The sequence below is a fragment of the Liolophura sinensis genome, chromosome 8 (assembly GCF_032854445.1).
Source record: "Liolophura sinensis isolate JHLJ2023 chromosome 8, CUHK_Ljap_v2, whole genome shotgun sequence".
In the NCBI taxonomy this organism is placed as follows: Eukaryota; Metazoa; Mollusca; class Polyplacophora; order Chitonida; family Chitonidae; genus Liolophura; species Liolophura sinensis.
Window position 1 is genome coordinate 20,579,091 of NC_088302.1, and position 24,474 is coordinate 20,603,564.

At 36.9% G+C, this 24,474-nt stretch overlaps 2 protein-coding genes across 3 annotated transcripts in view; one reads left to right on the forward strand and one right to left on the reverse strand.

Moving 5' to 3' along the window:
• Positions 1-589: 589 nt before the first annotated feature.
• Positions 590-7,193, reverse strand: LOC135472972 (F-box/WD repeat-containing protein 2-like). Of its 2 annotated transcripts, none has more exons than XM_064752726.1 (4): positions 7,029-7,193; positions 4,436-4,981; positions 2,120-2,942; positions 590-1,256 (listed from the first exon to the last, which is right to left on the reverse strand). In XM_064752726.1, the coding sequence occupies exons 2-4, from the start codon at positions 4,974-4,976 to the stop codon at positions 1,118-1,120; spliced, it is 1,503 nt and encodes a 500-aa protein (XP_064608796.1). In that variant the 5' UTR covers positions 4,977-4,981; positions 7,029-7,193; the 3' UTR covers positions 590-1,117. The 2 variants fall into 2 exon arrangements, with proteins under 2 accessions (XP_064608796.1, XP_064608795.1); XM_064752725.1 differs by having other exon boundaries at positions 6,984-7,193.
• A 185-nt stretch (positions 7,194-7,378) lies between these two features.
• The window catches only part of LOC135472383 (tyrosine-protein kinase CSK-like), a 45,067-nt gene continuing 27,971 nt past the window's right edge, over positions 7,379-24,474 (forward strand). The window contains exons 1-2 of the mRNA XM_064751858.1: positions 7,379-7,500; positions 20,938-21,102. Coding sequence (XP_064607928.1) covers positions 21,067-21,102 — 36 coding nt within the window. The 5' untranslated portion in view covers positions 7,379-7,500; positions 20,938-21,066. The remainder of the gene's footprint in view (positions 7,501-20,937; positions 21,103-24,474) is intronic.

A 24,474-nucleotide genomic window follows, 5' to 3' on the forward strand; every position in this document is an offset into this window, starting at 1 on the left:
TTTCATAATGTATCGTTTGTACATGAACAATTTATGAACTTCCTATAGTCCCATATCAACTTTCTGTCAAATTTCCACGAAAGGTCTATCTCGGGTCGGGTCACACCTAAGGCCTTAAAAGAGGAAGTTGTAGCTCCCTCGTTTGGCGTTCAGCATTTAAGGGATAGTGCGACGACTAGTATCAGTATAATGGCTCGGGCGGGGCTGCTCACTTGACGACTTACTTGACTTAAGTCGTCTCTGTGAAGCAGCACTAGATAAGAGAGCCGTGGAAGTCCGTCCTGCAATAAGGAGGCACATTACATGCACTCTAAGGACTTCTTCGTCGTTATATGAATGAAAAATTGTTAAGTACGCCGTTAAACCCCAAGCACTCACTAGATGAGAAATGTAACAAATACGTTGTCCCATTGTGGACCTATTTCTCGATAACTGAATCGATTGCTTGCAAGGGGAGCTAATCATGCTATATAAAATAACTATTGCTAACATTAAAAGTTATTTCCATTGAAAAATCTATTTAGTAACAGACGATGCACAGATTACTGAATTGTGCACTGCTAAAAACAAAAATGAAATTTAACTTCTGAATATGACATTTATTTTATATATCAGATAGCAGTGACAAAGACATATTGTTAGACTACAACTACTTTATTCTATTTCTTCATAAGTGTACTGCAATATTGACAATGATTGGAAGAAAATTATAATCAGACCAGTATCTTTGATTTTCTTTGTTGATACTGCTTAAAATATACAGAATTCAATAACATATTTTACAGGACCTACACATCCACAAAGATTGTATCTGAAAAACTTTTGTTGAAATATTCCTTACTTACCCCATTTCCACCATGTTATTACTAACTGTTGATTACCTCCCTTGCAAGAGGGGGTACATGTATGTTTGACAACAAACATGCCACATTTATGTAATCTTTACTTTAAAAACAATGGTACTCTGTGGCAAACAAATTGTAAGTGTAGATACATATACACAAGAAATATACATAAAAGTGGAGTGTTAAATGGAGAAATTCACATATTTTACAATTTCAGAAAATCGACATGAACTATAAACTATTTACATGTTGTTTAATAATTAATGCACCTGCTATCTGTCTTTCCACTTCAATAAAATGACATCATTACTCTTCAAACAAGCAGCCAGTAGTAACCCTTCTGCCTTCTCTCCTATTCCATCTAGCCATTCACAGGTGCCAAGGGTGAATGTTGATCCGTTCCTTGAAGGCCTGTAACAAAAAAGAAAATTAAAGATGAAAACATCAAAACTGAATAATATGCAGTAATAACCACATTTATTATTCTTACAAAGCACAAAAACATTACATTAAGAAGAACTCCATAATGAAATAAAAGAAATCCAGTGAATACATGTGTATGCAACGAAGTGACAATGCAATCAGAAATACTCATGCTTCTGCAGTAACAATGGTATTCTTATGTATTTTTGAATAGCTGTGTTATGTATAAATTATGAAGTTATTTTAATTGTGTGATTAACACAGAGCTCAATAATTTTCAAATTGTGTGATGGCAGTCAGGTTCAGCTGGGGTTGGGGATAGTGAAGTACACAAACATTCCTGACTTGAAGTAAATGAGTGAGTGCTTGGGGTTTAACATCGTACTTAACAAATTTTTCAGTCATATGACGATGAAGGAGTCCTTAGAAAGCATCTACGTGTAATACGCCTCTTTGTTGCGGGACGGATTTCCACCGCTCTTTTATTTAGTGCTGCTTCAGTGAGATGACTTACTGAAGGCCTGTATCGAAGGTATACTGATACGGGTCAACCAGTTGCTGCACTATCCTCTTAATGCTGAATACTAAGCAAGAAAGCTACAACTTCCTCCTTTAAAGGTGTGACCCGACCCAGGATTGACCCTGGATCTACTGCTTCTGAAGCATATGCTTTAACAAGTGTGCTACCGGGGTCAGTTTGACTTGTAGAAAGCCAGAAAATAGGTACCTGAGATTTTTTAAAATACCCCTTCATAGAGAAAGTGGTCCAAGGGTACTCCTGGGTCTAGCATTATATAACATGGGTAATATGGGCCAACCATTCAAGCCAGCATGGGCTTTGTGTATCATACCTGCAAGGTGGCAAATAATGTTGTGCAACTGTCTCCTTTTTCACCAGGTCAACTATCTTCATCGTATCTGTATCCTGAAAATCTACGAAAATGGCAAAGCGTTTCCCGATCCCGAGGAAAACATCATGGTTACCATTCAGATGGATCAGCTTGCTTGTCTGTCTTGTGCTGTTAATATCCTGATTTAATGGGGTACAATAAAGGTAACCCTCTCTGGCATTTCGGTCTGACAAGTAGAAGCTGCTGACGTTGTTCCTCATGTCAAAACTCTGGTGAAGACAAAAGTTTGCAGGTGGGGTATGGACTGTCTTCACTTCAATGACTTTGTATTCCTGGTCATCTTTGAGTACTGTCCAGTTAAAAGCTGTGTTGGAGCAGGCACTGATTAGTCTTATAGTTTCTGGTGGCTGCGGTGGGATGGTTTCAATTTCTGGTGTCAGAGGTGGGATTTGGTTTAGGAATAATGCATCCGTCCTGGGCAGAAGCCTCACTTTCATTACCCAGCTGGTGTGATGACCTGCTATAGAGTGAAGCAGCTCCCCTGAAGACAGCTGCCACAATATTATGACTCTGTCTGCAGCACCAGTCACAACTAAGTTTCGCTCCACATCAAAATCCACCGTGAAAATGGCAGCTATATGACCAATGTAAGTCTGTACAAGGCTGCCACTGTTCACATCCCAACATGCTGCAGTGTTGTCAAACGAGGCTGTCACTATGAACTGGTCATCAAACTTCACATCACTAATGCTGTTGCTCCACAGCTTTAAAATACATTTGCCAGTGGTAACATCCCATAAGCGAACAGTGTGATCATCACAGCCTGAAACAAATGAAGCAAAAGTTAAGTTAAGAACATAAATGGTTATGCTAGATGGTGTGTAATTGACTATTCAAGGATGAATGATTATTCTAGAATTAATATTAATCATTCAAACCAAAAAGATCAGTCAAATAAGACAATTATGACTGTTTGGATTTTCATAGGTGTTAAAAGCTGTAAATTAAAGAATTTTTCACCTTATTGATTTATTTATTTGAATGGAGTTTTACACTAAACTCAACTCCCTTACACAGAGGCACCAGTATTATGGTGTGAGGAAGCCCATGGGGAAACCCACAACCATTCGCAGGTTGCTTTCCACACATAAGCTTAGAGGAAGCCAACATGAGCTATACTTGAACTCACGGAAATCACACTCCTGGGCCATATAGCTGCACAAGCACGCTAAACACCATAAAGCCAAGGAGGTCCTTTATTCACTTATACAGTATGGAGGCGGTCAGCTTGTTGCCTGGAGGAAACCAAAGAGCCCAGGGTAACCAATGACCTTAACTATATGTAGGTGACAAACCTCCAAAATTAAGGCTGGATGTGGACATGATGTTGGATTCGTTTGTTTGTTAAAGTTAGATTTTCCAGTGGTTAGCTCAGGGTCGATTATCCTGTGTCTGCATGAGAAGGGCAAATCATGGTGCATGAAAAGAGCAAATCACGGTGCATGAGAAGGGCAAATCATGGTGCATGAGAAAGGCAAATCATGGTGCATGTCCCTTGTCTTCAGTGTGTCAATTCATGCAGTCTTGCCTAAGTGAGGCAACACTTCAAATGTGAGCAATCGCTCACACCAGGCAGTCATGAAAATGAGCAAAATAACATGAAGTGACATTAAATCAGGGCCTACACATCAAACCCAATCAAACAGAACGATCAAACTTTTGCCAGTATTGGTCAGGATCGAAAAAAAAAAGATAGGTTTCCTTTGCATATATATCAATCCTAGCATTGATATATAAGGCTACACTTATTTATAAACAAGCATACATTTAGGTACATCTTGGGTTCCATCTGACTGACACTATGGACATAATATGAAAGACTACAGCACAGAGAGCAAAAATGGGTTTATTATTTATTTTAATTGATTGGCATTTTATGGTGGGAACCCATGACCATATGCATGTTGCTGACATACCTTCCCACATATGGCTGGAGAGCACTATGGATATAATATAAAAGACTACAGCATAGAGAGAAAAAGTAAAGCAGCGGCAAAAGTGTTAATTGGCAAATGGTCACATAAAACAGGTGAAAACCTGTCTGGTTAATTTACCTCAGTTATAAGGCCCGTACATTATTCTAGCTGTATGTTCCTGTAAACGCCTAAACACACATACGTGTAGCAGCAATTTATACATTTACATTTTTAGTCATAAAAAATGCCATTGCAATTTTAATATTAATATGAATATATGACAAGTTCTAAAAATGTTTTTGCAGCTTAATGATAACTAGCAAATACACTATAAAAGTACCTGTAGCCACTTTTCCATTCTTGTAATACACAGCCATGATACGGCTCTGGTGTCCTTTAAGGATTACTCGACTGAATGTTTGGTCAGAGCGGATCTCCTTTAGTTTGCGCACAGTGTGCAGGTAGATACCTTTGTAACACTGAGCCTTTTCGTATGGCGTCATGTCCTTAGCCGGTTTTCCAGAGCACTTATTTGCCTGATTCAGACTTGCTCCCGCCACAATGGCCGCCCTTCTCCAGGCCCTGTCACACTGGTTAATGACATTATTCCAGGTGTGGCTGACAGAGCAACATCGGAGCAACGTCACATCATCAAAAAAACGAAGCAAGCACTCGACGAGCTCTAGTGGCAATAGGCGGATGAAGTCACGCTTCACCAGCAGAGGGAGCTTGTCTGAGAGGTGGTGAAGCTGACTGCTACTGCTCTGGTCAATCAGATGGTCGAGGACCTGGTTACGCTGCTCCTCCGAGAACTTTCTAAACTGCGTACCCAAATCTGTTAGCCATTTAGAGAAGTTGTCCTCAGCAGAGCCAGCCATCATCACATCTGAAAAAAGAATCGCTGTTATAGTTACAGACTATTGTATTATTTGCCCTCAAACTGGGCATGAAAAAGTGCAATTTCTCAGGCAAATAAAGGTAAATAATAAAATAAAAATGCTCAAACTTACAAGGATATCATACCTGCCAAAATACTCTACTCACCTATTCAAGTTCAATAGAACTCTAAGAATCATACCAAATGAGTAACTTAGTCATAGAGGAAATTTGGGGTTCAGTATTGTAAAACAGTATCTGTAGTTAATGGAACACATGCAGTGCACTGTGACCTCATAACACTGACAGGCAGCATGGGACAGCCTGTGTTCTGATGCAAGCTGTGCAGCCCTAGCTCTCTTTATGGTAATGATGCATTATAGTATGACATAAAACATGGAGTACAGCGTGCACTGGGGTAAAATTGGGCATTGAAGCTAAACCATTGAAATACTAACAGAAGTCCATTACTGCTGCCTAGGTAATGGACTTACTCAGTTTGTGCAAAAGCACTGATCATTAATACTGCCAGTACATGCAACAACCCTTGGTTTGCATAACCAAGGCCATGTGACCATGCAGATAACATTGAACTTGTTCTGCATACACAATTGATACAGGAACAAAAAATGGAGCATCTGTTACTGCCTCAGAAAATACATTTGCTCTAGCTCTGGTTATGTAATATGAAACTTTACTGACAGATAATTTCAAAACATATAACCTGCAGAGATTTGTTTTCAACAGCAAAAACCTAACTCAATCTGCCTCCCCTCAAGAGGGAATTTCTCTGTAAATTTATGTCTTATGGGCTGGCCAATATTTTTTAATCTTTTCAACCACCATTAAGGCCAATATTTTGAAATATTCAGCAAAATTTTAAAATATTCTGAAAGAGCTATAGGGTGCAGAGAAATAACTTGCACAGTTTCACGAAGCTTGTGTGTTTACTGACATAAACAAGTGATTTTAGGTCTAATTTTCACAATAAATGCATGCGCAAATTCACCGAAAAAAGTTCTTCAGTGGTTGAAAAGGTTAAAGATTTACAGTAAGTCTATTAATACAATATATCCTAGATCAGTGATAATTAATTCTTTGATATGTATGCCTTGAGCAACACTGTACCCAAGCATATATTTAACGTACAATGAATGATGGTTAATCATGGTCATAATTACTAATTCCTGCCAATTGGTGTCTTAAGATAAACTCTGATCTGGAACCATATTATTAACTGTAGGGGAAGTCACATATACATGTACACGTAACAATTTTCATTTCAATATAATCATCACGGTGAGCTTCAAGATCAAGAAGTTTACAATACCAATAGGCCTACCATGTATCTATGGAGGTACGATAAGGCCATTATCTCACTGACGATGATAAAATATTGGAATGATGATAAGAAGTGATCACATGAATCAAACGAAAACGAATTAAGCGATAATTAGGTGTGGTAAAATGACTATCACTTCATAATATTGGGCCAGCCACATTCGTCAGGTCATATTTACAAAGATGAAACCAAAATTTAATGGTTTATTCAAGATACTCCATAGTACTGCAAGCAAATCAGTTTATCCACAGGAGTTTCCTATAGCTATATAGAGTCTTTGGGACACAATATACTGACAAAGTTAACATGGAAGGGACTGCATAGGAAATAACCGCTATGGGAAAAATTAAGTGTAAGTGGAACACTCCGATTTCAAATTCTGGCTAAGTTCCATTTGTACTACCACGGCGTCATTGACTGCATGACAACATAATGTAACTAATGTTCAGCTACGTGTACATGTAGTTTCAAGTCAATCAATGTTATTCCTTCTAGGCTATCATTCTGAGCTCATCAGTCATACATTATCAGCTGGCTGTGGATCACGGGAAGGGGAAGGGGGTGGGTGGTGCTCAATTTCTCAAGCTTCCACATGCTGTAACAAGTAGGCGTTCTTTAAGCGAAACATTTAAGTGCTGACCCTGAATATCACTGAACACATAAATTGTACCCGGATGTGCATAACTCAATTCAAGATGACTGGCAGTAGGCCTACATGTACTTCACTGCCTGACCAACAGTAGTGTATGTCATCCATTCCATTCCAAAACAGCCCCACGCGGTCACTTATACAGAGTCAGAGGCTAGTCAGTATCTTCCCTGGCCAATATTGTCAAGCAATGCTTTTTTGGACGATCTTGACAAGCGCTCGTTCAAGCACAAAAAAATCGTCTGCATGTAGATGCTCTCCCCTGATACAGCAGGGGTGGCGCTGTCCATAGTATATGATCACTCTCCCTATATGCGATTGTATGCCGATAAGTGATTATTTGATACGAACAAAACACCGTAATTTTGAAGATTCTCGAATGCCAGAAGAAGTGCTCATGACTGTGGCTTGGAGAAGGAAATTCGTATTTCAATGACTTCCTGTTAGATGTTGTGGAAGACGATTTTGGACCAGAATCTGTCTGAAATTTGACAACTACCGGACTAAATCGAATAGAATACGATCCTCAGCCTGGCAGGTGATTATTTCGATATATTATGACTTGATAATTTGACAAATCAGTACAATGCTTTTCTTTTTATTGATCTTTCGGCTAATTCAACTGAGGTGGACGAAAAGTAAAGCCGGTGACCCATATTACATGTACACGATAGAGGCCTGTATATACGATGCTTGCCAATGTTGAAATTAAGCAGGGTAAGGAGGGTGTGTTCTATTATCTGCGACCCTACACTCACGAGATCCAGACCAAACAACATATGAACATCTGGCTGTAATCTCTGACATGCTTTCTTTTATCTGCCCGTTGTTACAGATAATTTTGTTATTAATCTACCCTCACAGCTAAAGCATAAATGTGTTTATGTTTTGCAATAACAGTGACGTCGTCGTAAGCAAGGGACAACTGTTATCTTGTTTTTAACTTTTATCTTGTTTTTAACTTTTATCACAAGATTGATATGCATTTTTATGTTATTTGCATACATATAAATATGTGAGGTGATTTCGTTTTTAACATGAATAATAGCATGAAGCCCAGAGAAATACAGCGATGGTGGATGGTTTACTTCACACACCCCAGATTGAGCCTCTCATAAACCTGACCCAGTGGCCTCCATCGTACCAATGAAATATTCTTTATGACTGTTAACATTAATCAAATAAATAAAGTCTGTCTCTGTCCCTCATCTCTGTTTATTAAGAGACTGACTATTTTTCGGTATTAAAAATGTTAGTACAATTTTTCATAACAGTTTTATAGTTTGAACATTTAATATGGCGGTGTCATGTGTAAGTCAGTAGGTCATGACTTAAGGAACCCTGATATAAAAGGTTGAGGTGGTTATGTTTTGGCATCTTGCAGCTAATAGTTGCCTTTTTATACACCGGTATACAATTGAAAATTTGTGAGTTAACTGATTTAGATTAGATAAATTTGCGGTTTTATACTGTAAGCTTTCTTGGCTGTAATCCGTGTTGAAATGCACACATTTAGTTTAACACAAGCAAAAAGTGCTATTAATTTCTTTTAGATGCAGTGGACATGCCAGTTACAGGACAGTTACATAATTTTTGATATATTGTATGCAAAAGATTTTAGTCACTTTATATTGTGACTGGTTACACTGGAGTTGTCATTGTGTTATATTGTAAGTTACTGTTTACACAAGAGGTGTCATGCAACTATTTACATTAAGAGGTATCAGTGTCCTGATCAAACCCGGGTCAGGTCGTACCAAATACTTTAAGAATGGTACTTGTTGTTGCCTCGCTTGGCATTCAGCACTGAAATGTTAGAGCAAGGAAACAGGAATGGTTGGCCGGGTGTCAGTATAATGTGACTGGATGGGGTGTCATGTCTAGTGTCTTCAACAGGATATTTCAATGACGCAGCACTTTGGCGGCATGGATTCGCTCTGCCTCAAGAAGACACAATATATGTACATGTACACACACCTAATGATGACTCCAGTTCATATGACTGAAAAATTGTTACATACTAAGAGGTATCAGTGCATTATATTAAAACTCTATAGCTGCAGCACCAATAATTGCTCTTCTGTTCATTTCATGGGAAGTCATCAAAATAGAAATGAGAATTCTACACAGGAAGAGATTGAGATTGATTGTTGTTTAACTTAGTAATTAGGAGCAGTTCGTGATAAACGTTAACATGGTATTGAGTTTGATAAAGTGGGTTGACTTACTACTTCCTACTTCATCTTGAATGCTTTACATATTATACCGTCTAACTGAAGTTCCATTTACTTCAAAATGTAATTAAATACTTGTAGGCCTACATTAGTGCTGGGGGACCTCCATGGCTCAGTTGGTTGGTGCACTAGCGCAGTATAATGACCCAGGAGCCTCTCATCAATGCGGTCGCTGTGAGTTCAAGTCCAGCTCATGCTGGCTTCCTCTCTCGCTGACATGGGAAGGTCAGCCAGCAGCTTGTGGATGTTCTTGGGTTCCTCCAGCCTCTGCCCGTTTTCCATCCACCATAATGCTGGCCACCGTCGTATAAGTGAAATATTCTTGAGTACGGCATGATACTGGCACATACAAACTTTGTGGGGAAGATAATGAAAAATTTGCATGGGCTTAATCTTGTAAATGCATGTTTTTTTATAATTCACAAGCATTTTTTTACCCAAGTGAATTCATAGTGATGATTACTGTACCTGACATATTTGTTTTTGCCAACATAATTATGAGAAAGAAACACCGATATTTGAAAGAATTAGGAAATTCATTTTGTACCCTACATGAAAGTCTGCATGTATATCATTGATTCAGTACACATGTAGGCCAAATTTTTCCAGGGCAGTCAAAACTACATATATATACCGACCTACATATGTAGACGTACATTAATCCCAGTCTGTCATTCAGCGTAGTGGATGAAATTACTGAAGTAAGTTTATGTTCCGTAAGATGGGGTAAGTGGACTAAAATCCTGTTGAATTAATATCAGTAATTATCATAAGTATTTTTATAAGGTTTGAAATAATTGAAGAACAACTGCTAGCCAGTTTTTACTTGTGTTATGATAACATAAATTTTCTTGTATTAATTATTATGAAGTATTATGAAGCAAGGTAGAGAGACAATACATTATGCTACCATGTTTTTTTTTTTATTGAGAATGTACATGTACATGAGTGTGTTTATTTGAGGTTGCCTAGCCTATGTTTACAGTTTCTGATAAATTTGAAAAGGACAAGTTGACATAGCGAATAATTGGTAAACTTGTCGTGTTCACTTAATGATTAGGGTATAACACCTAAAGATTGCGAGGTGCACAAGGTACACCCTATTTTCTCAACCTTTTCACATATGAAAGAGCAACTTTCAGTGCAGTTTTATGCACATTGATTTTGGACACAAAACTACATTGGTTGGATTGGCCAATTTCAGGGCTGCACAAAGAATATGGTTGTATCAGTCTATACAGAATGATGCCTTCAGAATATGCTTGAATAAACACCATTGCAAACATGCGAAGAGGTTGAAGAATTACAGTACATGTACTTGTATGTTGTACTTATGTACGTGTTTATCAGACTTAAACACTGCTGTTCAGTGAATACAAATATGAGCCTTTACTGCCACTGATATTTCGTGCCTGTGTTATATAATTGTAGTACATCAAACATCAAACTTTTATTTGTTGATTTTTTGTCTTCTATCAATGTCTTTTTCAGTGTTGAGTAACCGTTACTTTCTGTGTAGGTGAACATTTATGTATTTTGTAATGTTTTGGATTTGTATATATACATCTATTTATTGATTTATAAAAAATATATTAAAAGTAACTTCCTTGTCATTGATATTGAACAGTGCTTTATCTGTTGGCAAATTAAGAATTTTGAAATATGGAATTAATATTTGTTGATGATTAACTATTTAAAGTACACTTGAAATTATTATTTAATATTGATTGTCCAGGAAACTGATATTACAAATGCAGCTGAAATACCATAGGCTTAAAGTAAGTACTTCGTTGACTAGAGCAAAATTGGATGAGCACAAGATTTTTGTAGTGAGTGTGTATAAATATATATATAGTCAAATTCTACAACCTTTTTAACTGTCTCTGCAACCGGTTATTTTCAAACATTCGGAGGGAACTATGGGGTGAAGAAAAATAATTTGCACAGTTTTATGAAGCTTGCATCTTTAGTGACCCAAACAAATCATTTTTAGTGTCATGTTCTGAACAGGTGTGTGCATAAATTCCACTGGAAAAGATGTGCTTTAAAGGTTGAAAAAGATTTACCGTGGCCATTGTATGTACAGTGTACATGTACAAGAGATTCCTAGCCTCAAGCCATGTGGATCAGATAGCAGAAGTCATGTTGTCTGTTTACACTCCACATTTCTACTAGGCTACCTTGTTGAGGGCTTTGGAGGCCTTCAGCCTAATGTACCACTGAGCATGTGTTAGTTTCAACTTGAGACATCAAGGTATCGACATATACACGCTATCGCTATCGTCCTTTATTTAAAGTGTTTGTGGAGCACAGGCTGGCCATATTGGTGAAGTTTATATAAACCAGCTTTGGGTGGATTCCTGAACGCAGATTCCAAGTCTAAAGACACATATGGTAAGCTTTGAGATTTCACTGTGTATAACTTCATAACAGGATAAGCCTTCCAATATGGAATTGAACCCCAGTGTAGATGTTGATATAGTCAGGACTATACTCAGGGTATGGGCATGTACATGTATATGTAGGACATGTAGAAGAGTCACATTGGCCAGCCTTTAATATACTTGTAATTCAGTAACTGAAAGTTTATCTGTAGTTTGGCAGTCAGCCTGATCATACTAGGCCCACCCAAAGGTTAAAGTTAACCATGCAAGCAAATTAAAGATGGCACAATAAGGCATTTGTATTGTACAGGCACTACACATATTTACATAATGTATTCCTACAGGCTTGATTGTTTCCTCCCACCATAGTGCTGGCTGCTGTCCTAAAAGTGAAATATTCTAGAGTACAGCGTAAAACACCAATGAAATAAATAAGTGAACAATGAAATAAATAAGTGAATGAATTATTTTGGCACAACTGGTGGATTTTGGCACAACTTTAGCTGAAATAGTTAATACATTACATGTACTGTAATTTTTCAACCGTTGGGGTTATTTGCATGGTGTTTATACAGGCATATTCTGAGGCCATTATAAAATCACACTTTTCGTGAAGCCCTGAAATTGGCAGCCCCAACTACTGTAGTTTTGTATTTGAAATCAAATTTAAAAAGTGCAAAAGTCACAATGAAAGTTACACATTCATATGTGAAAAGCTTGGGGAATAAGGAATTTTATTCAGAGTCACTCCTGGAATGAGAAGGGTACAGGTATTTCTTGGTTTAATAATACTTGGGAGTGAATTTGCGATCATAAACTCCTTGATCTGATGGGCACTCCCCTATGCATGATACATTTGGTTGTGAGATGATGTTTGACAGATACCTTGTAATTGATCTGAGTTACCCAGTTAGCCTGATTGCGAGAGCTCTGTTAACATTAGAAAGGTGTTTTGAGGGCTGTCTGCAAGGTGAGATGACCTCCTGTAGTGAAAAAGTTTCGGCACCAAAAACACACATTACCATGCAAATAGCCTACAGGTGTCAAGCAGTAGGTATGGGTAAGCCACACTTGTAAAGTGAAATTGCTTTTATTTATCTTTCTCCTGCAGTGTGTATCATCCATGTAGGCTTACACCACTCAAGGTAGAGAGTGATTTATGAGCTTAAGGCCTGGATTTCCCTGGAGTTGTAACTCTACACTACTCTGTGGAGAGTCGGATTACAACAGATTTTACATAAGCTGTTCTGGCCTTTTGTACATGTACATGTATTTACACTCTTTATAGTTATGAGAACGCCCAAGTTATCAGGAAAGCAGATTTGTGGATGCTCATAATCTTTATCTTCTTCAGATGTAATGGACAGCCATATTCTTCAACCTGAATATTCTTCACTGCAGCACCTTAATGCGTTCTTTGCCCTTTTTATTCTCATTAGATGAAGAATGCACATCAAGCTTTAGAATTTACAATACATGTAGTGCTGTGTTGTGGTCATCATGGTTCCTACTGTACCGTGAGGGATTTCTTTGAAGTACTTGAATTGTGGTGAAATGTTTTCAAGACATTCAAAGTCCTTCAAAAAGGGGGTGTTTTTTTCTCTGGGATAAGTCCTTGAAAAAAGGCTGTTATTTATTTTCTTTAGGGATAAGCTCTTGAAAGAGTGGGTGTTATTTATTTTCCCTAGGTATACATCCTTGAAAGAAGGGTATTTTTTGTTTACTCTAGGGATAAGTCCTTGAAAAGAGGGTGTTTTTTATTTTCTTGATGGATAAGTCAGTGAAAAAGAGGGTGTTATTTATTTTCTCTAGGGATAAGTCCTTGAAAAAGAAAGTGTTATTTATTTTCTTTAGGGATACATGTAAGTCCTTGAAAAAGAGGGTGTTATTTATTTTCCCTAGGGTTAAGTCCTTGAAAAAGAGGGTGTTATTTATTTTCATTATCGATAAGTCCTTGAAAAAGAGGGTGTTTTTTATTTTCTTTGTGGATAAGACATTGAAAATACTTAGTTTTTCTTGAAAGTGCTAATTGGAAAACTTTTCGAGGCTATTACTTGAAAATCCTGGAAAAACATTTTATTTCACCTACTTGTGTGGTCATTGTTGCATCATGAAAATAAACATTTATTGCAATACGCCTTTGAGAGATTTTTCATTGTAGTTCTGTGAAAACATTGTATTGAATTGAAGTTCCACAAAGCTGACTAAACCTGATTATAACTTCCATGGTACAGAACACATGTATTTATCTTAAACTCATGTTGCTTATAATATTAAATTATAATAATAATAATATCTTCATTTGACGAAGGACACTTGATCAATTTCCCCTAAAAATTGATCTTCCCATCAAGATACACTTGGTAGTTACAATTAGTCTAAGATGGCTTTGTGGAATGTAGCCATGCTGTATCATGTTAAAATTCACATTTCTGACATATTTGTGCAATGTCAGCTAGATATAACCATAGTTTTGGCTTGTGGTGAAACAGGAAGTGATTGCTACAATTAAAATGTGGATAATTCATTATTACCGACACTAAAATTGACTTTAAGCTTCATGTTTAAACTGTGTGCAGTTATCAGTGTAATTATTATTACACGCATTTGTTATTCCACATAGCAGACAAGTATAATGTACAGTCACCAGTGTTTGACAACAGGTGTTACATGTATATAATTAACAATGAAACATTTCAACACAGATGCCGTACAGTGACATTTTCACTGCTGAATCCATTGTGAATTGTTTTTAACACTGATTTAATTGGTCATTGAATTTGAATGAAGTTTCATGCATGTATTTGTTGTATAACATTACTGTAGATAATAGCATTATACATGTATGCATGTACATGTGATCTGTAGCTGTTGGTGACCGTACTTGTAATGACATCATTGACAGCTAGAAGCTGATAAGCATCAGGTAATTATGTTCAGTATGTTGCAGTTCAATGATACATGCCCAATGAACCAATCATCCAGTTAATTATCCCTTTATTAAAAAATGCTTAATATATGTATGTGTTATAGGCATTTCAATGAGATTGATTCAGGCAAATGTTTATAATGTAGAGTGTAGAAGACAGGAGCTGAATTGGTTAAGAAAGAAACTGGCATTTAATTTGCTGCCAAGGTAACCTTTAATCTGTTATTGGCCTGAAGTATTGCCACTTCACACCAAATCTAATTGTTTTCCTTTGTCAATTTATTAAGCTCCATGCATATTGTAAAAAGTAATAGTGAGTTCACATGTTTTAAAAAAAAAATTACTGTTGTAGATTTTTGTTATTCACATTTAATTATCACTTTTTTCACCTGTTCTGATAATATATTGTGTTTGCACTCAGGGACAGGTACAAAGGTTATGTCTTCATGCAATTAACATATCAAGGTGATAGCCATCATTTTGGTACACGCAGGGCTATACAGTTTGATAAATAGTGTGATGTATATATATGGAACATAACTAGGGTGTTTGCATAATGCATATTTCAGCCAGCACTCAAAAATATACTGGGTGTGATTTTGCAGGAAAAATATACACGTCTGCATAGATGTGTACTGAACTGATATAACCAGGTCCCTGACAAACCTCCAGGTGTGACACAGTACAGTCTTGTATGACAGAGAGACTGTATAGGAGCTAGATCAGGACAGATTGCTAACACATGTGACTGATGTGTTGACAGCTCTACATTATTTGTTTGTATAGCCAGAGTATTAGCTCATTGAATGCCCATGTTTAGTCTGGCTGGCCAAAGTACATACTGTGCAGGGCTCTTATCCTTGTTGGTAGTACAGGTATGTACCCTAATGGAAGATATAGTCCACTGGACTAAGTGTCATGTTTAAGTGGATCTGAATACTAATGGAAGATATAGTCCACTGGACTAAGTGTCATGTTTAAGTGGATCTGAATACTGTCAAACAAACACATATTAATCAAAACGCACTATTATTTAAGAATCCTCAGAAAATATTTCCTGCAGCCAACTGGCTGAAAATTGCCAAATTCATAAGATACCACCACTAGAGTTAAACAGGCTCCTGTCCAATTCTTCTTAAGTCTTCGAAAATCTGATGGCTCACAATACAAACCCACAAGTTTTTGTGATACATGTATGTTGTCAAGTTTTGTGTATGTTGCCAGATGAAACGTCAGAACTATGGTTATAGTTTAGTATCGAGACCACAGTTTCCACAGATGCAGGATGTGCTTAAATCTAAACAGAAGCAACTAAAACGAGACAGGAAAGGAAATCTCCCCAGCAGAGCGAATCCAATTTCTGACACTGAACTTGACACACTGTGGCAAACTGGTGTACTCACTAAGTCGTCTCCTAACAGCCTATTGAACAGCGTGTGGTTTTTTAATACCGTGCATTTTTGTCTTCATGGCACTGCCAAACACAGGGCGATGTGTTGTTAAGATGTTTCTCCATGTTCCTATACCGCTGGCTGAGAACACATGTATCTTCAATATTCAGAACGGCAAATGAAGACAAGGACTGGAGAAAATGTCTGTGATGTAAGAACTGTGACACAGAAAATGTGGGCTAAAATGGATAGTGAAGATCATAGTCTGGTTTCAATATTCAAAATGTATGCTGCCAAATGGCCGTCAGATTATTGTCAGTAAATGATTTGTTCTACATTGCCGCCAACACAAAAACATCCATCATCCGGGTCCCACGACATGTGGTTTTTGCAACAACCCATCGGCGTGAACAAACCGTCCATAAGTGATGAAAAAAATTATAAATTCTGCAGGCATTCACAGTGACAAAAATCTTTCAAATCACAGCGCCAGAAAACATCTTATTCAGAAACTGAATGACAGCAAAATCCCAGCCAATCACATCGTGCAGATATCCGGCCACAAGAACATTCAATCCATCAATAATTACAGTCATGTGAACACTGCTCAGCATACAAGAATTTCTCAGCTCCTCAATTCAGCTGTTTCTGCCAGTCATTTCCCTTTTCATTTAAAACAACGCACGCTGTAACAACTTCGCACTGTTTCAGATCCACAAACTGCCACAACTTCAACTTCATGGCTGCCAGTTTTCATTGAATCTAGCTCATCATTATTTTGACAAAACAACACATCTGTGAGGAACATTGAACAGTCGTCTAATGAGAGCGTATGGTGTTAAAACACTCTTTTCCGGAAACATATCAGGGGGACAGTTCCACGTCCATGTTCACAGTGACGCTCCAGTTACTGAAAGTATTCCACCATATTCTTTGCCCAATCAACGTGTTGATCACTTGTGATAGGCATGACACCAGTCAGTCAGTATTTCAACGTATTATGTCATCTGTTGCAGACAGAGTTAACAATTTTTGGCCTTTCTGACTGAAATTTGTTGTGTTTTTATATCATTTTTATTTGTGAACTTTTTTTCACAAGTTCGCTGTTCACATTGAATATGTGAACTGCTGCTGTTTAACCTGTGGTCTGGTCAGTATACATCTATGTGTTAGTGAAAGGTCATGGCCCTTGGCTGCGGTGTGCTTTTGAAGCCTAGAGCTCACTGTCAGCCCACAGCCTTGGTAATTTATGGGGCATATTACACTTTTCAGACTTACTTCCTTGGTATGTGATAATAATATATTCTGAATTAAATTATGAAATTGTGTTATTACAATATCATTATTTTCGAAAATTTTTAGTAATTTGTTGGATGGATTAGATAGTACATTTTAAATGCAAATGATTTGAAGCTGTTCAATGACCTAAAACGCCGATGCTCAACCCTAGAAAGAAGTCAGCATATAATTTATGGTCATACCATTTATATAATTGACCAAAATTGAAAAATAATATAGTGACGGACATGGCTGTCTACATCATGTAAATGTGCAGATTTTACACACTGCATGCGTATAGGATTGTTATTAAATTATTGTTTTATGGTGTGAAGAAATTTCTGTTTTTTGACAAATACACTTCTTGCAGAGCAATGCGCAAACAAAGGTTTATTTTGGGATATACATGTTATGTAAGGATCAAAAAAGTATTTTTTTCCTGTATAAAGGCTTAATTAGAAAAGACAGTGTTCATGTAGAAGAAATAAGGCTTTATATGTGCATAAACTGTTACTTAACTTTTGTAAACTGTATTTCAGTTTTTGTTTTTTTATACATGGTTTTTTGAAACACATCAAAAAATTCTTTATCTCGACTTTTTTTCTGACAGTGACCATGGCCTTGCATACATCACAGTGAATATAAGCTCCTTTTGTGCATGTGTACAGTCTGATAACTTTTAATACGTACATGTAGATGTGCAGGCATTTTTTACCTTTACACATGTTCTAACCAGCTTGAATGATCACCAGATCACAGCTTAGCGTTATGTCGGCAATATTTCAGCCATATCCTGGTGACATAAAACAGGAAGATCCGCCTTGTCATACACATTTATAATTTGTACACATTGGTTTCTGGTTTATAATAGAAAGAGGAAAAGAAAGAAAAAGGAAAAGAAAAAGTTTGTGTCATTAGTTGTAAAGAGTTTTTACATGTATGGCTGATCCCATTTGTGTGTGTAATTAGGCTTGAGGCTGTGTCATGTTGTCGGTGTAGCTGTACTGGTATGGGTGTGACTTCATTAGGAGAGAGGTGGTACATCTGTACATTACCACACACCATCATGAATATCTACCGTGATTACATTATTCTGATCGACATATATATGTATATATATGTATATATATATATATATGTGTGTGTGATTTTAATTTAAATAACACATGGGCGGGCCAGTTGAACTGCGAATTGTACATAGTCACATTTAACAAGTATGAGAATTCATGCATCATGTACATTGTACATCCATCAGCTAGCTGGTACGTGCTGTAAATTGTCACTCTTTTCGACCTCTAAGCACATTTTGCAGTGGAAGTTGTGCATATGATTACCATAAAAATGACACCAAAAATGATGTTTTTGTGTTACTTAAAATGCAAGCTTAAAAAAGCTGTGCAGATTATGTCTCTACACCCCATAGTTCTCTGGGAATGTTTCAAAATATTGGTCACAGTTTTGGTTGAAAAAGTTGAGAATTAGGGTAGAAGTATGTACGTGAATTCATACATACATGTACGTGAATTCATACATACATGTACGTGAATTCATACATACATGTACGTGAATTCATACATACATGTACGTGAATTCATACATACATGTACATGGATGAACTCTTCAGCTGAAGTATGAGAATTCAATCGTGCATCAGCTATATGAATTCATTTGTGCTTCAGGTAGTACGTGGAATAAAAATGCGTCATTCATAAATGCATCAGCTAACAAATGAATGTAAAAGAGCATGTATTAATAGCTACATGTATAGTACATGTACATGGAGCCATTACACATGCACTAATACAGAAACCCGCTCAACTTGTTATGTATTATTAATTATCATTTGTTACAGCTGCATGATTCCTTGAATAGTAGAAAACAATGGAATGCATTGAAGCATTGGCCTCGTTTGTACACTTTACCCTAATTCTTCTAATTTTTGGAACATATTAGTAGTGTTGAAAACAAATTGGTATAGTTCTTTCCCAGCTTTTTTGGAAAAGTAAAGATTTGAGTATGTTGTTCATTAGATTGTCTAACTTTGTGAGAAAAAAAAGAATTAAACATTCCTGCTACAATTACCTGCATGTTTGCTAAAAACGATCAGACCAGGTGTGCCAAAAATTAGAAGAAATAGGGTAGGTTAGATTCAACTTTTGGTGATAAACACATGAAAGAGGAAAACATATGCATCTACATATTCAAATGTCTGTGTATCTGTGTGAATTAGTGATGTAGCACATGTATAGTACAGTACAGTTTCTATAGTACAGTATGGTAGAGAGTGTTACGTGGGATACTAATAGGTGAAACACCCCAGGCTCAATTGTTACATATATAACCACTCCCTCCTGTCTCATTTAGGGCACTTCCTACAAACCCTAGGAACATTAGCAAGATGATCTGTATGCAGTCTCAGAATGGATGTTTAGCCTGTCTGCCCATGTGACTGCTGTACATCTACAGCCGCAGACTCTCAGATTTCTGGATAACTTTCCTGTTACAAATGATCAGTTGTATTGTGCTAGACACATTCCAGCCACGCGAGTACAGGTACTGTAAGCTGGTATCTGTACATGTGGTCCAATCTGCAGTTCTTCAGTTTAGACTTCAGACCCAGTTCACATCCTGCTACTGTCCTTACATGCACACATATGCTAAGAGATGCATGTGCGGTACATGTAGTAAGTATAAAGTACATGTTTAACGTGTGTATGCCATAGGTTATTGACATGAATATGTGGGTTCAGACTGTTTGTACAGATTTAAGCACATCATATTGTACAGTACTACATCTGTCTTTTTTTAAAAAAATTTTTTATGAAAATTATAAATACAAAGGCAGATATTTTTCAGTGCTATTTTCCGTAGGTTTTTGTACATTTGTGTACATGTATATACATGTAGATGTATGATTTTGCAAATTTGTTGTATTGCTATTAGTACATATGTGAATAAATGTGTGATTTATTTGTTTGATTGGTGTTTTGCACCGTATTCAAGAATATTTCACGTATACAACAGCAACGGCCAGCATTATTGTGGAAGGAAACCTTCAAGCATCCACAGGCTGATAGAAGACCTTGCCACATATGAGTGAAGAGGAAGCCAGTATGAGCTGGCCTTCAATTACACAGCGATCGCATTGTGAGAGGCAATACTGTCACTGTGCTGCTCTTGAGCATGTTAACCACCAAGCCATGGATGCCCTGGGTTCTAATATGAACATATCTGAAATACTTGAAATTGGAATCAAAAAGAGTTCCTTTATTGCCTTGGGCTGAAGAAAAGTCAAAGTTACACATGGCTGTTTTGTTTCCTGTAAACATCAAGTGTGTATGATTCCATACTTGTACTGATATCGAGCTGGTGATGAGCTATTGTATAGATACACATTTGCTCAGTGACGAGATTCAGAAAATATATGGTGTCAGTGACCCTCATGTTGGGCTAGGCTAACCATATGTTTCCATATCCTCTCACTGAGTAAACGTGTCACACATTTATCAGCTAAAAGATCCATCCATTCAGCCCTTAGGCTTGATGCACGGGCAGATCACTTTATGAACATTATTGTTTTCACTGCCAAATCAAAGGGAGATAACCTAGTCAACAGACACATATGGCATCGGCTGCAGGATACAGGAATTCCAAACATACACTTCCTGAACATGACTGCTAAAAAGTTAACGTACACCACGTATGTGGGATAACTGATCTGTACATGTACCTGTAAATCTGTGTGATACTTTGTTCTAGGTGTCTGTTGATGTGTGACTGAAGGGTGCCAGCTTACACCCCCACTGATCCGATGCGCGGTCTTGCCCTCACTTTGAACACCCACTGTATAGTGATGATAATCCACTTGTAACTGGGCGCTGGGGAGAAATGCCGCATTCTGTCACACAGGGCAGCATGGCACAGGTCAGTATAGCATACTCCTCAAATAGCGTTATCTGCATCCCCAAAACAAGGGAAAACAACAGTAACTGTACAGGTAAATACATCATGGATGTACAGTAACCTTAGAGAAAAGACTGTTATTTTTAATAGAATAGTGCACAGTGATGGTTGAGTCTTGTGAAAGGTGGAAATTGTTTTAATTGTTTTGTGAAAATTACGCTTTCATTGTTATCATTTTCAGCTTTCACTCAAAAACTATTTCATATTCAACCTTCACTGTGCAGTTTCCTCTGTATATTTCTTAGCATGTTTTCTCACATATACATTTATTGTATTTCACCTGAAGTTAATCATTTTTCAAGTGACACATTTTTTTGTGTGGTTCTGATTGATTAATCCATCGAATAGGGCCGCTTGAAGAGTTTTTTGTGAATTTTGATGATTTGCTTGTCAGAAAAACTTATAAAGTTGGCATCAAATTGTCTTTAGGGCCTTTACATGCTTCTGAAAGTACATTTTTGCTTAACCAAACGTTAGGTGAAATGTAATATTTGATACACACCTACATGTACATTCTACAGTAATTCTTCAACCTTTTTGTATACTTGCAAGAAATTTTCAAACATATTATGAGAGCATTATTCTGTGTAGGTCAATAAAATTATAATTTTGGGGAATTTCCAAAGTTTGCCAAGACAACCAATATTGTCTACAAAATGACTTGGAAAAGGGGCATAAATGTATGGCATACATGTAAATGCCTGTACTAGTACATATGTACATGCCATAGGTTTAGCCATGATACATGCTTCGTTAAACACCCTATTCTCATAAAATTAACCCGGGAGAGATAGGAAAATTGTTACAAAAAGTATAAATGAAACTCCTTGATCTCAGTGGTGTAAAGGAAATAGTGTTTTGTGTACTGACATGATAGTACACCTCAAATAACTTGTAGAGATTCCAGCTGGCTCAGTAAGTTAACTCACTGCATTTAACTTCTAACACTCAGATTAAAAAAAAAATTGTGACCTTATTGCACTTGTTGTGGGAACAAGCAGTATGGATAAAAGAAATAAAGGTCTCTCTCTCTCTTTTTTTTTTTTTTTTGTCTAATGAACATGTAAAATACTTACATATTTTGTTTACTGGTATATCCTATACACAGCTATACTACACATCACTCAGATGTATGTATAGATTTTCCCTTCACTTTTGAGACTCAGAAATCATAATTTATAGAAATCATAGCGGGAATGAATAATTTCCAGTAAAAAATGGAGGTCACAGAACTACTTTCTTGTCGACCATAAGTGCAAAATGCCTTTGTATGGGAGTAATGGGACATATTACGCCTTTTTGGGGATGCTGAATGTTCCACTGCAGTGGATGGTTGTGGGTTCCTCCAACCATAATGCTGGCCGCCATCGTATATTTAAGTGAAATATTCTTGAGCATGTAAAACACCAATCAAATAAATAGATAAATCCACTGCAGCGTCAGCATCGCATCATCCTATTTATCAGAGCACATATGTCCCAGATGCAACTGGGCACAATTACAAATGCGAAAAATCAATGCAGAAACCATAAATTTAAACTGTGGTTTAATAGCTGGCTTTAAAATGCATTTGACAACATTCCACAAATTGTATTTCAGCACCAGCTAGAGCATTAGGAAGATTTTAGTCATGCAGGTACCTATTGTAATTTGGTAATCATTTCACATATTTATGCACCTTTTTAATTTGATGTTTGAGACAAAACTACATCAGTTGGGTTGGCCAAATTTAGGGCTTCAAAAAAAGTATGATTTTATCTGGCGACATAGAATAACACCCTGAGAATATATTTCAATAAACACCTTGCAATCGTGTGAAAAAGTTGATGAATTACAGTGGGAAGGTCAAATAGCTTTCTCTGGGCCCTCTACACCAAAATCTTACCTTAGTCTGTATAATAATGCAAGTATAAAATGTCTCAGTGTGATGTAAAACCCGTGTGAAAGTCAAACTACATGTACTATGTGTGCATTAAGTGCATCTGTATAGGAAAGATTCAAATATCCATTTCCTAGTAGGTGATTATTTCCTTTTTAGCATGTCAGAATTTTTTTGAAATACATGTTATAAATGGAAAAGGCTTCTCCTTTGTTGGACTGAATTCGTTGGATTTCTAGATTATGGATCATGCACATAGTGCAATGACAAAAAAAAAAAAAAAAACAAAGGGAGAAAAAAAAATATATATGTATATATATATACATGCATATATGGGCATTATAACATTGTAACTAACGCTTGTAATAATGTAATAATGTGAAAAGCTGGAAGATTTGCCATCATTGACTGTCCTACACCAATTTTTCAGGCTTGTATGTACATGTACTTGTCTATATTTGTACAGTGCATGTGAGCAAAGGTTCTAAGATATCATAAGTTTGTATTCGTGGTTCACACCTGGCTATCCAAGGAGGAAGTTAAATCAGGAGATCGTCTGAGCAAGGCCAGGGTTAGACTGGTTTTCGGCAAAAAACTGGGTCAAACTATTGTTCAAGAAAGGCCATTGAAATCTGCTTGAGGTGGAGCCTACCTGTACGCCTAAAGCTGGGGTAGTGAAGGTATATACACACCTACATGTAGTGTGTGTATATCTGTACACTCAGGCTGCTCAGTGTTGGATCTGTAAAACATGTAGATACATGTATATACTCATTTGGAGAACAAAAAAAAAAAAAAATAATGGATGGCAGTATTGAGACGCCTGAAATATTTGAAATTTTTTTAGGCTGTCGGCTTGTGTATGTGACATTGAGTGAGATAGTCCTCCCTATTAATTTATAAATGGTTTAAGATGTGTAGACCTTGCCTAATATTACATTCATTTACATATTCATGTGGTTCATTTATTTGTATTTTAACCATACAAACATAAAAGTACATGTAGATAAAAAGGTTAGTCAGAAACTGAGGCCTGTCCTAAATTCTCTTTAAAGTTTTTGATAATAGCAAGTCTTGCCATTAGTACCTGTATGTGTAGAATACTTTGCGGAGAAAAATGTGCGCGCAGTTTTAAGATCTTTTATATATTATCGGGTAGTTTAGTGTTCATACATTATTTTTTAGAACATATATACATTGTAGTGACAGGGCTAATAAAATGTTCTAATCAACCCTTGGGATAGATGAAATGGGGTCTTACATGTACATGTGCCATGTATCTAAGTGAATTTTGAATTCATTTTTGTGACGACAAAAGAAATGGGAGACAGATTTGCCTATCATACTGACTCCATGGACCTCCCCTGAACACTGTACATGTACATGTATATCTGCAGTTAGGCACTGAGCTTCATCTAGTCATGTCCTCAGTGATGAAGACATTTTTCTTCACT

Coding starts and splice junctions, on each gene's coding strand:
- LOC135472972 (XM_064752726.1), bottom strand. CDS start 4,976: ATGATGGCTGGCTCTGCTGAGGACAACTTCTCTAAATGGCTAACAGAT. Junction 2,943..4,435: donor GAATGGAAAAGTGGCTACAG/GTACTTTTATAG, acceptor CATTTGTTTCAG/GCTGTGATGATCACACTGTT. Junction 1,257..2,119: donor CATTATTTGCCACCTTGCAG/GTATGATACACA, acceptor TTTTTGTTACAG/GCCTTCAAGGAACGGATCAA.